At 37.8% G+C, this 12,445-nt stretch overlaps 1 protein-coding gene across 1 annotated transcript in view; it reads right to left on the reverse strand.

Annotated features, from left to right (window-relative positions):
* Window positions 1-9,328, reverse strand: part of LOC136881162 (DNA-dependent metalloprotease dvc-1) — a 52,991-nt gene extending 43,663 nt beyond the window's left edge. The window contains exons 1-3 of the mRNA XM_067153825.2: window positions 9,179-9,328; window positions 5,077-5,154; window positions 1,208-1,431 (exon numbers count right to left, since the gene is read on the reverse strand). Of these exons, the coding sequence (XP_067009926.2) occupies window positions 1,208-1,431; window positions 5,077-5,151 (299 nt within the window). The 5' untranslated portion in view covers window positions 5,152-5,154; window positions 9,179-9,328. The remainder of the gene's footprint in view (window positions 1-1,207; window positions 1,432-5,076; window positions 5,155-9,178) is intronic.
* Window positions 9,329-12,445: the final 3,117 nt, after the last annotated feature.

Genomic DNA, 12,445 nt, shown 5'->3' on the forward strand with positions numbered 1-12,445 from the left:
GTTGTACACACTATCTTTCTCTCAGCAGATACACCGATACACAGGATTAGCTACACTGATTTTCAGCAGTTTCTAATTTTTGACTGAGGTGCTCCCTCTCGTCAGATGTTTGAAACTCATTTTCCTGTACTTCCATCAGCTGATTATCACCAACAAGCCAAACAAGTGGAGTCTGTAGTGTTATGGACACCGATTTATGATATTTAAATTAAATTAGAAGGGCTTTTTTTTTTTTTTCTCTCTGCTGTCATTTTAACTTTGTTTTCTACGTGCTACTATACATATATATCATGCATACATACCTCCATCTTCTTCATGGACTTATTTCCTTAAAAGTATTCTGTCTGCAGGCTTCTGTAAATTAAATACATAATTGCAGCTATCTCTGTGGCCTTGCTAAGTTCTTCATGCTTTTGAAAATTGATCATTTCTTTCATTTTAATATTTAATCATAGAGCCAGAGGATTTACTTAAGTAGCACATATATACTGTAAAACATTTTCCTTACAGATATAATACGAGAACGCTAAACTATGCCATATATAATGACATAACTGATGTTTGAAAACTGAAAAACTAACATTTGAAAATTAACGCTCATTCAAGATTTCCAAACAGATTTTGAGTTTGTATCCAATGTAGATTTTCTTTGCAATAGCTTGACATACATTGTGTGTGCCCCAACACTGTGGACACAAGAGTGATGTGAATGTAGCAATTCAGAGAGGTATTCATGATTAAAAACCTGCAATACAATACCGATCAATGTTATGGTATCATGTTTTTATCAACTTCATAAGATAACTGTTGAATGTCACAAAAAGGACAGCTAATAATCTGATCTTCAAAGTGGCCAATAATAACAGGTAACTATGATTTATGCTGCCGATAGCAGCACTTGGGTGGGAGTGGTTGAACAGAAAATATCCATTTACACGGAGGGCAAGTTACCTGTTACTTTACCCACACGTAGTAAACCGACCCTAACCCAGTATATATTTATATTTCAACATCACTAACAACTAGCTTAAACCATCTGAGCCCTCCATGTTGTATACAGAACATAAAGATTAAACAAGGTCTTGAACTGAATTAATATGAGGTAGTAGTTTGTACTTTTTGTTTTCCAGAAATATTGTGGCTGTTGACTGGTTGTCTTTGTAAATAAATCTAAGTTACTATATTTGTCATATTAATCACTGCTTACTTTGTCATCCTGGGACTCCATCGCACCTCTACAGCATCCAATTGTTGCCAGAAGAAACGCTTATTGAACTGAATGAACATAGCATGAATGTCTGGAGTAGGATCAATGTATTCCCATGATGGGTCCACTAAAGACGACGCCTTCTTAACAACGTTTTCCTTGTTGCCAACTGTCCATTTCTTGTCCTTCACAGGAGTCTTCCCAGGGATATCTAAAAATGATGGCTGGAAGAAAAAAACAACAAACATACTTAGTCCATTTAAAAAAGGATTATGATGATGATGATGATGATTGTTGTTTAAAAGAGCCTTACATTTATTTCATCAGCCCGTGTGTTAATAAATCAACTGAAAGATAAGACCATCAGATAAATACACTGACAGGTCAGTGTGAGAATAGAGCAATGGAAAGAGAAGATCAGAGGACAATCTTTGCACCTTCATATACTCTCCTCCACGATCATTGAGATGGAGCTATTATATGCTTAATTATGAATTAGTGAATGTCACTGCTGTGTGATGGGAGAGAGAGAGGGTTGTAACATTACTGACGTTGCATTATCTTCCCTCTCACTCTCTCTTCACTCCGCTGTTCTTCGTCCGGAGCGCTGATTAACAACAGTTTTTCATGGCTGCCACTGCCAATATAACTAATGAACAGAGCAGTACCCATCAAATGGACAAACATTACTGTTAGTCATAATACCTCTAGGAGAAATGACCCCCAATGGTTTCTGTTAGTACTGGGCGAGTTGGCCATGCGGTGAGAGGCACGTGGCTGTGAGCTTGCATCAAGGAGATAGTGGGTTCAAACCCCACTGTCCGCAGCCCTGAAAATGGTTTTCCGTGGATTCCCATTTTCACACCAGGCAAATGCTGGGGCTGTACCTTAATTAAGGCCATGGCTGCTTCCTTCCTACTCCTAGACCTTTTCTATCCCATCGTCGCCATAAGACCTATCCTTGTCAGTGCGATGTAAAAGCAAATTGCAAATTGTTATTACTAGTAACAGGGTTTTCTGCTTTTTGCAAATCATACAACCAATTTTGTTGTCCTTGGAACTTGTCGAGTAGACCTGTGGTGCAGTTTTGTACATTAGTGTCCCAGAAGGAATGTCCAAGAGGAACCTGCTGCTGGTTATAACCTACACACACACAATGTGCAAATATCAGCCCACGACACCCCTCAGACAGGCCCATATACAAAATACTTCATAAGGTAAATCATCATCATCATCATCATCATCCTTGTATCCAGCTCCTGCCAGGTCAGGGCATTCATGCTTATTTTGTTATGCCTGCCTGCTGGCCATGAACATTAAGGTGTCAAATCTGAGACCCATTGGTGAAAAAAATACTCACTGTCAGAATGTTGGTCAGCAGGGCAGGAGAGGTGGTGGTATCATCTTCATCATTGGTTTGAGACTGATCATAATGTATATTTATTATTTGTGTTGTACACTACTATTCCACTGATATTTTGTGTTGTGTATCTTTTCTTTTTTTTTTTTTTTTTGAGATAATTATAAGGATTGTCTCAGAATTGTTCTGACATCATATGAACATCAGTTTACCAAGTTAGAGACAAAAAGTGCCATTCCTCACATTAATTAGTCTAAAGATGTAATTTATATGCTCATTTTGTAATGCCAGCTTGCTGCCCATGACTGTGTCAAATCTATAAGGTCCAACACTGTAGTTACATGGTGCGAGACCCACTGGAAGAAAAAATGTTCACCGTCAGAATGTTGGCCAGCAGGGCTGGAGAGGTGATCAGACTGATCAGTTGCTATAAAAAATGTCCAGATCATCCTGTTATTTGCAGCTTCCTTCTTCGAAAAATAACTCTGTGTTTGGGTGTCTACGAAAAATAATTCTGTGCTTGGGTGTCTATTATAATTTGTTTAAGGAAGTTATTTCTAGGTCTTTCTCATGGATGTTTTCCTTCAAAGAAGTCCGCTGCCACAGTTCTCATTAAATTGGAGTGGCACACTGTGTGACCCCACCATGTGAGATGACAGTTACGAACTGTGCTAAGGATGGATCTCAAAAAACACTGCTTCAGCACTTTTCATAACATCTAGTTGCATTAGCTGTTCTCTGCACCACCCATACCTCAGTAGCTTGCACACTGCCACAGTCATGAACAACACTGGCCTCTGCCAAGAGACACATGCAAAGATACTGCATCAATCTACAAATAACAACAGATAGATAATCATAAAAGATATGCAGGAATTTGTGATCAGAATTTACACAAAGAGGAAAACTGATGTCAGACACATTGAGGGTTTCCCTAGTAGATCTAGTTTATGGGAACTGGCTAACTTACGAACAATTTTATTACTGTTGTTGGTTTTTGCTTCATAAAACAATGCAGTCTAGAACCTTAAGTCCTAAGTGTAGCCTACACAATGTCTAATAATAATAATAATAATAATAATAATAATAATAATAATAATAATAATAATAATAATAATAATAATAATAATAATAATAATTTTCTATGGACACTTGAGAAGAATGGGACCAGAATGCCTAGCAAATAAGATCCTCATCTTCCAGGAAAGAAAAAAGACCCAAGTACCATGGCTGAAAGAAGTTCATCAGGATCTTAAAAAATGTGGCATTAAGGAGGGAGATATTACAAACAGAACGGTGTTTAGAAGGAAAATTGCGGAGGTGACAGATTTGTTTGTAGAGAAACCCAAGAGAACAAGAAGGGTGTTCTTGGATGAGGAACGAGCAAAAGCGAGCTAGAAAATGAAGTAGTATTGGCGTAAAAAGAAAGAACATCAACAGTCAAGGAAATTGTGTAATTGTAACCCATAGGAGGATGAAACGATCTAAATAAATAGTAGTAATGATAATCAAATGGCCAAAGCTACCATCTGATAAAGAGATGGTATGTATTGTTAACCATACCGGTGTGTGTATTAGTAATTAATTATGACAAAGGTTGGAAAGAAAGTAGCCGTAATCCAGCTTTCACTACTAACTGAAAAAGGAAACAACAGAAAATTATTTCTATGATGGGAAGAATGGTATTTTGGCGTACTCTCTTTCAGAACCTCAAATCAGTCTTGAATACTGACGTGGATGGGGATTGATCTTGGACCAAACAGACAATGATGACACATGGATCGCTGCAGCAGCCTGCTTTATTGCATGTGGTGATGTAAAAGGATCATTATCCATCTTCTGAACTGGTCAGATGTCTGCTACCTGCTTTGTCCTAGTCTTTAAGTGGACTATGGTAACAAAATGATCTATACCCAAAGGTAACATACAGACGTAAGAACTATTCTCAACATACAGACGTAAGAACCATTCTCACCCATTTTCTAACACCACATCTGCGTAGACATATAATGATATCATTTTCATACTGATCCTACTGATCAAAGCACATTCTATGTAGTCTATATAAAGTTACGGCAAACAGATAGGTTAAGTTATAATCCTAAGAAAAACTGACAAGGACATAGGGTGGATTGCAATACCTTAAGGGATGATGACCTAGATGTTAGGCCCCTTTAAACAACAAGAATACAATAACTTAAAGATTAACTTCACCAGCAGCACTCTACCAGCACCAAAATCTTGTCTAAAAAAGATTACCTATTAACTTATACTATGATAGACACGTTCTTGACCTGGAAGTCCAGTGAACAGTAGGTGTTTTGTAAGCATGTTTGAGGAGGTAGAGTACTATTTACAAAAAAGATTTGAGATTTCTTTAGTTAAAATCTTCACATAGGATAGGCCTAAATCCAAAAAGTTGTAGATTATGTCATGTTCAAATGAAGCAGTTAAACGGCAAATGCTTGACTAAATAACTGCAAATCAATGTGGCTGTGATAGATATTACCTTAGCAAGATGATTCTCTCTGTCAAACTGCTCCTGCAATCGCAATGCCACAGCATAGTCTTCATCGAAATGCATTTCCTGAGAACAAAATCAACAATAATTATAATTATTAATGAAAAATCTGCACATCGTGCATACAATTACAAAGATGTGCAGAATTTTGTTAATGACTCAGTTCTCTCAGCACAGGATAGGACCTGATATCTATCACACTTTCTACTATACAATTCACAGACACATTCCGCCATTGGTATGCGAAATATTCTACTGGAACACACTTGGTGATGAAAGTCATGTGTTGTAATTCTAGTCACTAAGTGCCTGAGTTCATGACTGGTGTTCATCCATACTGAAAATGTCATGACCTCAGTGGTGTAGAAATCCTCCCATATTTGGCTCTTTTTGAACCAATAACAGGAAGAAGATGCATTATCCTACAGTAAGCCTAATTGTATGGAAAGTACCTACGGATATTTTAGATACCAAACCAAACCAAACCCCATGGCACTACAGCTCTTGAAGGGCCTTGGCCTACCAAATGACCGCTGCTCAGCCTGAAGGCCTGCAGATTATGACGTGTCGTGTGGTCAGCACGACGAATCCTCTCGGCCGTTATTCTTGGCTTTCTGAACCGGGGCCGCTACCTCACCATCAGATAGCTCCTCAATTTTAATCACACAGGCTGAGTGGACCTCGAACCAGCCTTCAGGTCCAGGTAAAAATCCCTGACCTGGCCGGGAATCGAACCCGGGGCCTCCGGGTGAGAGGCAGGCACGCTACCCCTATACCACGGGGCCGGCTTATTTTAGATACAGGTTCACAATTAGAATTAAAGAAGGTTCAACCTATTCAATACAAAGTGTGTTGTACAAATTGTTCACAACATGTTATTTATTATTACTAGTACCGGTTTCAACGCTTAATGGCATCATCATCAGCTAGAAATCATGCCATTAAGCGTCGAAACCGGTACTAGTAATAATAAATAACATGTTGTGAACAATTTGTACAACACACTTTGTATTGAATAGGTTGAACCTTCTTTAATTCTAATTGTGAATCTCAGTTCAATACGGGGAAAATGAAGTTCTTAACTTATAATTAGATACAGGTGTCAAAATATTAGTAGAGACTTTTCTATCAGAATCGATAGCAATACAAGGATTCTATGCAGCACATAGTCTAGCGGAACAGGGGGTTTTAGGTAGACCAAGTGGAGGAATATCATGTTTCATAAAATCTAACATCGCTCCCATAAAAATCATATCAAAAACGACCTAAATACTAAAAGTGAAAACCACAATAGTGACACTGATGAAGTAGAATAAAGTAGAGATTATCGACCTAATGGTTGGCGCTCGTGGCACAATACCTGCGTTGTTCATAGAATTCTGGAAGAAGTTCAACTTGCCTATGAACAGCATTGAAAGAATAGTTACCACCACCATACGTGGATCTGTACACATCCTGAAATTTCACCTGTTCGGACCTCCATAATTTAAAAAATCCGTATCACCGCTATATTTCTATATGATAAAACATTCTCTACTTGATATGCTTTACTTTGTCCATTGTCGCAACCCGTAATTATTGCAGGAAGTCGTTGATTCGTTCAATATTCCCGCAGAGGCTATAATAGACTCACTTGCAGAAGTGATAGATAAAAATGAACCACTCATCACAGCAGGGGATTTAAATTACTGCATAGATGTGCCAAGCATGAAAACGCAAATAGTGACAGAAAACCTAGAGTCGAAGGCCTATTACTGATAAATGATCCAACAGAATCAACGTACATAGGTCATAATGGTCACGGCACAATAATCTCATTTTAATAAACCATACAATCAGAGCAACCACTACCGAAGTAATGGTAAACACAACTTCCCCACCCTTAAGGAATCATATACCTATTAAAACAACTGACTGAAGAGTTTTGAGTCAAAAAAGATGCCAATCCTGATATTATAAGGAGAACTATCAACTTAAATATTATATTGAGTAAGAGGCTACTCTTGCTGTAGAAAACATGCACAATGAAATAAACAAGGCAATGTAAATGAAGTAGCACAAGGAATTGAACAATTAATAAAACTGGCAACAAGGAAGCATTGTACCACTCTTCAAAAAAGGAAATAGGAAGAAATGTGAATATTATAGAGGTATAACCCTATTATCACATGGGCTAAAAATAATGGAGAAAGTCATAGAAAAAAGACTAAGGGATATAATAGAAACACAGTTAGAGGAAGAACATTATGGCTTTAGACCGAATAGATCAACAATAGACTTGATATTTACAGTGTGAACGATAATGGAAAAACATCTGAAAAGGAACAAGGAAATTATCTTCGTATTTTTGGATTTGGAAAAAGCTTATGATATAGTTAAGAGAAAACATGTATAGGAATGCCTACTGAAAAGGAATGTACCAAAATCATTAACAAGATAAAAATGTTGTATCATGAGAGTAAAAGCAGTGTACAAGTGGGGAGTGGTGACTAAACATTTTATACAAAAGAAAGGTATCAAGCAAGGAAGTCCATTGTACCATTATTGTTTATTATATTGATGGATGAAATCATAAAACGTGTAAAACAGAGTATCTGTAGTGATTAAGTGAATGCTTTGGTTTTTGGAGATGATGTGGTGATTTGGAGAAAGGGAGAAAAGGATATACACAGGAGACTGGAGAATTTGGAATGAAAATCTGGAGTTTGGAGTGGTAATTAGTAAAAAGAAAACTGTAGTCATGCACTATGGAAAAGAGAAAAAGAGAAGCCAAGTGAACATAGACGGAGAACAGTTAAAGAATGCAGAACAGTTTACATTTCTGGGTAGTATTATTAATGGAAGTAATGAAATCAACCCGGAAATTAATAACAGACTAAGTAAAGGTACAACATTTTATCATCAAGTCAGAGAGCTTTTATGGGATAACAATGTACCCAAGAGAACGAAATTAACATTATATAAACAGTATTTCATACCCATCGTAACATACGGACTAGAAACGCTGGTAACTAATAAGAGACAAGATAGTAAGATCCAAGCAGTAGAAATGAAATTTTTAAGAACATTGGTTAAAAAGAAACAGAGAAGAGATAGAATTCAATATATTAAAATCAGAGAAGAGCTAAATATGGAACCGTTAGTACAAAAGATACAGAAAGCAAGACTGAGATGGTTCGGACCTGTAAAAAGAATGGGAAAGGAATGGGTGGCAAAAGAGAAATTGGAAAGAGAAGTTAAGCGAAAGAGACCAGTTGGAAGATCGAGAAGAAGGTAGATGGATCAGATTTGGAAGGACATTAGAGAAGCTGGATTGGATGTGGTGGAAGTAATGGAGCAGGAAAAGTGGAAGGACAGAAAGTAGTGGAGGAGGCTTGTTAACCATACCCAGGCAACTGGAGTGGGACATTGATGATAATGAGGAGGAGGAGGAGGAGGAGGAGGAGGAGGAGGTATGATGAAGATTCAGGAAAATCACAGGAAATCCAAAGCATGGTTTAACCAAGAAAGCTATTACAATAGGAAAGATACACTAGTGATGCTATTCAAAGAAAGATACACTCATGAAGAAAGTGATCTTTAAATTAATATATGTGGATAAAAAGAGATTTAGCAATAGGGCACCCTGTCTTTTCTGATTCACCTGTTGAGGTTCTGGTTTCCTTCATCTTTGTTTGGATTAATCAGTTTTTGATGGGAGAGTGATAGGAGTACCATCCACCTCCTTCTCTGGAAAACCTGAAGAAACAGGTGATTGCAGAAAATGTTGTGTCCCTGTCTCTTCTCTGTTCTTATCTTCATTCACTTTGTAGATCTGCTTAGTGCTTACCTTCCTTAACTTCCTTTTGTTTTAAGTTATCACTTCTCCGTTTGCTCAAAAAAGAACAAGACCTCTAATGGACTACAGAAAAGAATGACCTACCCCAAAAATTTTCTACCTATGCATCTGTGTGTATTACTCTTATGGCCGTTTGGCTGCAAAAAATACTTATTAAAAATCATGCTTGGCTTCGTTTACTCACTAAAACATTTCATCAACCGAAATCGGACCTAAACATACAACAAATCACATATATGCTCACTAACTCACGGTTGTTGTTGAAACATCAAATGCGACAAATCCAATACTTGTTAAGCGCAACTACAGAATGTGAGAATGTTCAACGTCAGTATGTAACTGCAATAGGTACAGTTAAGCACATCATTACAATATAAATATTTTAATTTAAAGATGAGGAAAAATTAGAGGTTATGGTTCCCAGTCTCGCAGACAGTCAGGGTTGCCACCGAACAAAAAATGTTCGCAGTAAATTTTCCCGTAAAACGGTACTAGATTATGGGAAAAAGTACTAAATAATTATTCTTTTTTTACAATGGAGTGTATAGGGTTATTCATAAAGGTAGTATGGCAAAAAATGTACTTATCAAAAATACACCTTTATTAAATGAGAAAATTGTAATTATCAGAAGTTATCGGTTTTGATATCTATGACGGGAAGCAGGAATGTTGCAGTTTCAATACCCACTATCCTAACACTTCCAGTTCCAAGCTGACTACCAGATGAGTCATTTATTTATGTTTTAGAATATGAACACTATGAATAGCGCGCGCGCGTGTGCACACACACACGCACACACACACACACACACATTTATTTTGTCTTCATACATACCCACAAGTTGGCTGTCTTTTAGAGTATATTAACATGCATTTCACATTTTACTCTTCTCTTAATCCTTGGAAAATATTGCCAAAGCAATAAACTGTTTTGAAATGTGAACATTTTGGGCAAACGAGTGCTTTAGTAGGAGCTCATTCACATACACTACGGAATAGTAGTTTGTTTCTCAATCTGGTCTTATTAACAGAAAAAGAAAGAAAATAAACTGTTCTGTTTCAGCAGGAGAATGTGGTAAACAGAGCAATGCCTTCAAAAACTTTTCAAATTTGAAAAGATGTAGTCGCCTACAGGATTTTTCAGTTCGATTAAAGAGTTCCGAAATTCCATAAATTCTTAGTAGGCCCTACTCTTTCAGCGATTCTGTGGACTTGTTTGTTAGGAAGGAAACCACACTTTCCAGTGTCGACTCGGTTAAATGTAACTTAAAAGCCGTTCAGTCGGTCGAACACACAAGTTCAATATAAATAGGGCCTATTATTTAATAGTGTGTTTTTTGCAGGTATGTTATAGTGTAATATTTATATTGAGCCTGTATGTTCAAGAGACTGAAAAGCTTTTTAAGTTTTTGTGGACTTTGCTACCCACCATTTCCTATCTAACTTCATAAGTACTTTCTCTAATTACATTAGATAAATATATAGCTAATGGGATTATACTGATGAAACTGCCATCTCTTTTGCAGTTTTCTAGTTCGACATGTAGAGATTTCTTAAAATAGGATCACTAAAAACTACCCTCTAAAAAAAAACTTGTACGCAGAATTCAACATGATAGACATTTGGCTTTGAAATTTCTTATCAATTTCTTTCTTGTTCTTCTGCTGCAGTGGAAGAACGTGTACTCTACCTCCGTAAAAGTACTAGATTTCCATAAAAATATCTAATGTACTAAAAATGTCCACGAAGTACTAGATCTAGTACTAAAATACTAACGTTGGCAACCCTGCAGACAGTACTCTCGATGTAGCCTGTGGCTGCTATTTTGTTTCCTTTCCATAGCAAAGAGAATAAAAGATAATATCTTATGTGAGAAAGAAACACGCCCCGGCACGGCCGACGTGATTCGTCGCTCTGGCTGCAAACAAATGTCACCAATGCCCAAGGGTGCCCATACCCGGGGCAAGGGGGGGCTACGACCCCTCCCTAGGTCGCAGGGAAAGGAAAAAATCTAAATGTAGTCAGGTGTTTTTCTTTCGAGAAAATGATTTAAAAGTCGGTATTACGTAGAAATGGTAATACCGCCCACACCAACAGGCAGCGGATACCGTGGGTGTCATTCTATCGCGGAATACAAATCGCCATTCATCTTCCAAAATATACCCCAGGTCTAGGCCCCCCCTACAAACTGTCATATGGGAGCCCATGCCAATGCCTGAAATTTTCTTCCACTAAAAACCCGTCAAAAATTAAAAACAATTTTGATTCAACAAGTTAAAAAAGAATATCCATTCATACCTATAAAGTTGTTTAAAACAATAATTCTTCCACATAATCAACGTCATCTGCCTCCAGTTCTCTTGACAAATGAGTCTCCCTACTACGTATTATAGCACCACAATTCACTAAATAACTCAAAATTCAACCCTGAAAAGAGCCGTTTCTTAAGAAAAGTTTCTTTCTCTTCACTTTTGTTAAATTCTACATTCATGTTATTCCAAATTAGCAGTGATGAGGGGGTTTCTCCTCTGGCTTGGAGGAAACATGTGCCTCCAAGTCAGATTTTTCCGCCGCCAGTGTAGTGAATTGAAGGTTTCCGACTCATCGGGTACCTACTCCTAGGAAACAGATTAGTAAAAGGTCATAGTTTTTGCCCTGGGACTCTCCACTATGGGTCGCAATAAAGCTTTTCTGATTGGAATAGACTTTCAGGAAAAGGATAAAGCTTATGACCGTCCTACTATGGAACATCGAAGGATTGAGAAGCATAGTAAAGATCTCTACTAGTCAAGTACTTTTCACAAGTGATAGGACGTTCCGGGCTACTATGGAGTACACGCTCTGGCAACCCAAAAGCAGGAAGGTCGACCCTCAGGGGGTCTTTATAACAACAAAATGGGCAAAGTAACGAAAACACACACGGAGGACAACATGGTTATTGTCTTCACAGCAAATATCACAATCGTAGGACTTTACATACAGCCACAATCATCAACGGAAGATGCGCTTGAGTCAGTTGCCCGAGCAATCTCTCTAATCGAATCTGAAGAAAATGGTATAATTGCTGGGATCTAAACTGCAGACTAGACAAGCCAGACCATAAAAGCGAGTTAATCTTTAATCTAATGACAGAAGATAATTTCAAACTGGTAAACAGCAAAGAGCTCCTAACGTACTTTGCGCATAATGGTGCAATTGCCATAGATCTAGTATTTATCAAGGGAAGATCACTAAGCTCCATATCACAAGGTGGACTCTGGTCGTCGGCCAACACTCTGCTCAGGAAGCACATTCCCATTAAGACGTGCATCGAAATCAAATCAACAGTAAAGGAAACACAAAATACCAACACGGCACCCAAACTGGCGAGAAAAATCACTGAAAACAGGACGGAGAGCTTACGTAAGGGTGCGGGGGAGGCGATGCACCACCTGAAAACCAACAACCTCGATATGGCTGTGAAAACCATAGAAGACAGCATTAGGTCAGTCACCATCCCCTATAAGAAAAGAAACGCGA

The sequence above is a fragment of the Anabrus simplex genome, chromosome 9, assembly GCF_040414725.1.
Source record: "Anabrus simplex isolate iqAnaSimp1 chromosome 9, ASM4041472v1, whole genome shotgun sequence".
NCBI classification, from domain to species: domain Eukaryota; kingdom Metazoa; phylum Arthropoda; class Insecta; order Orthoptera; family Tettigoniidae; genus Anabrus; species Anabrus simplex.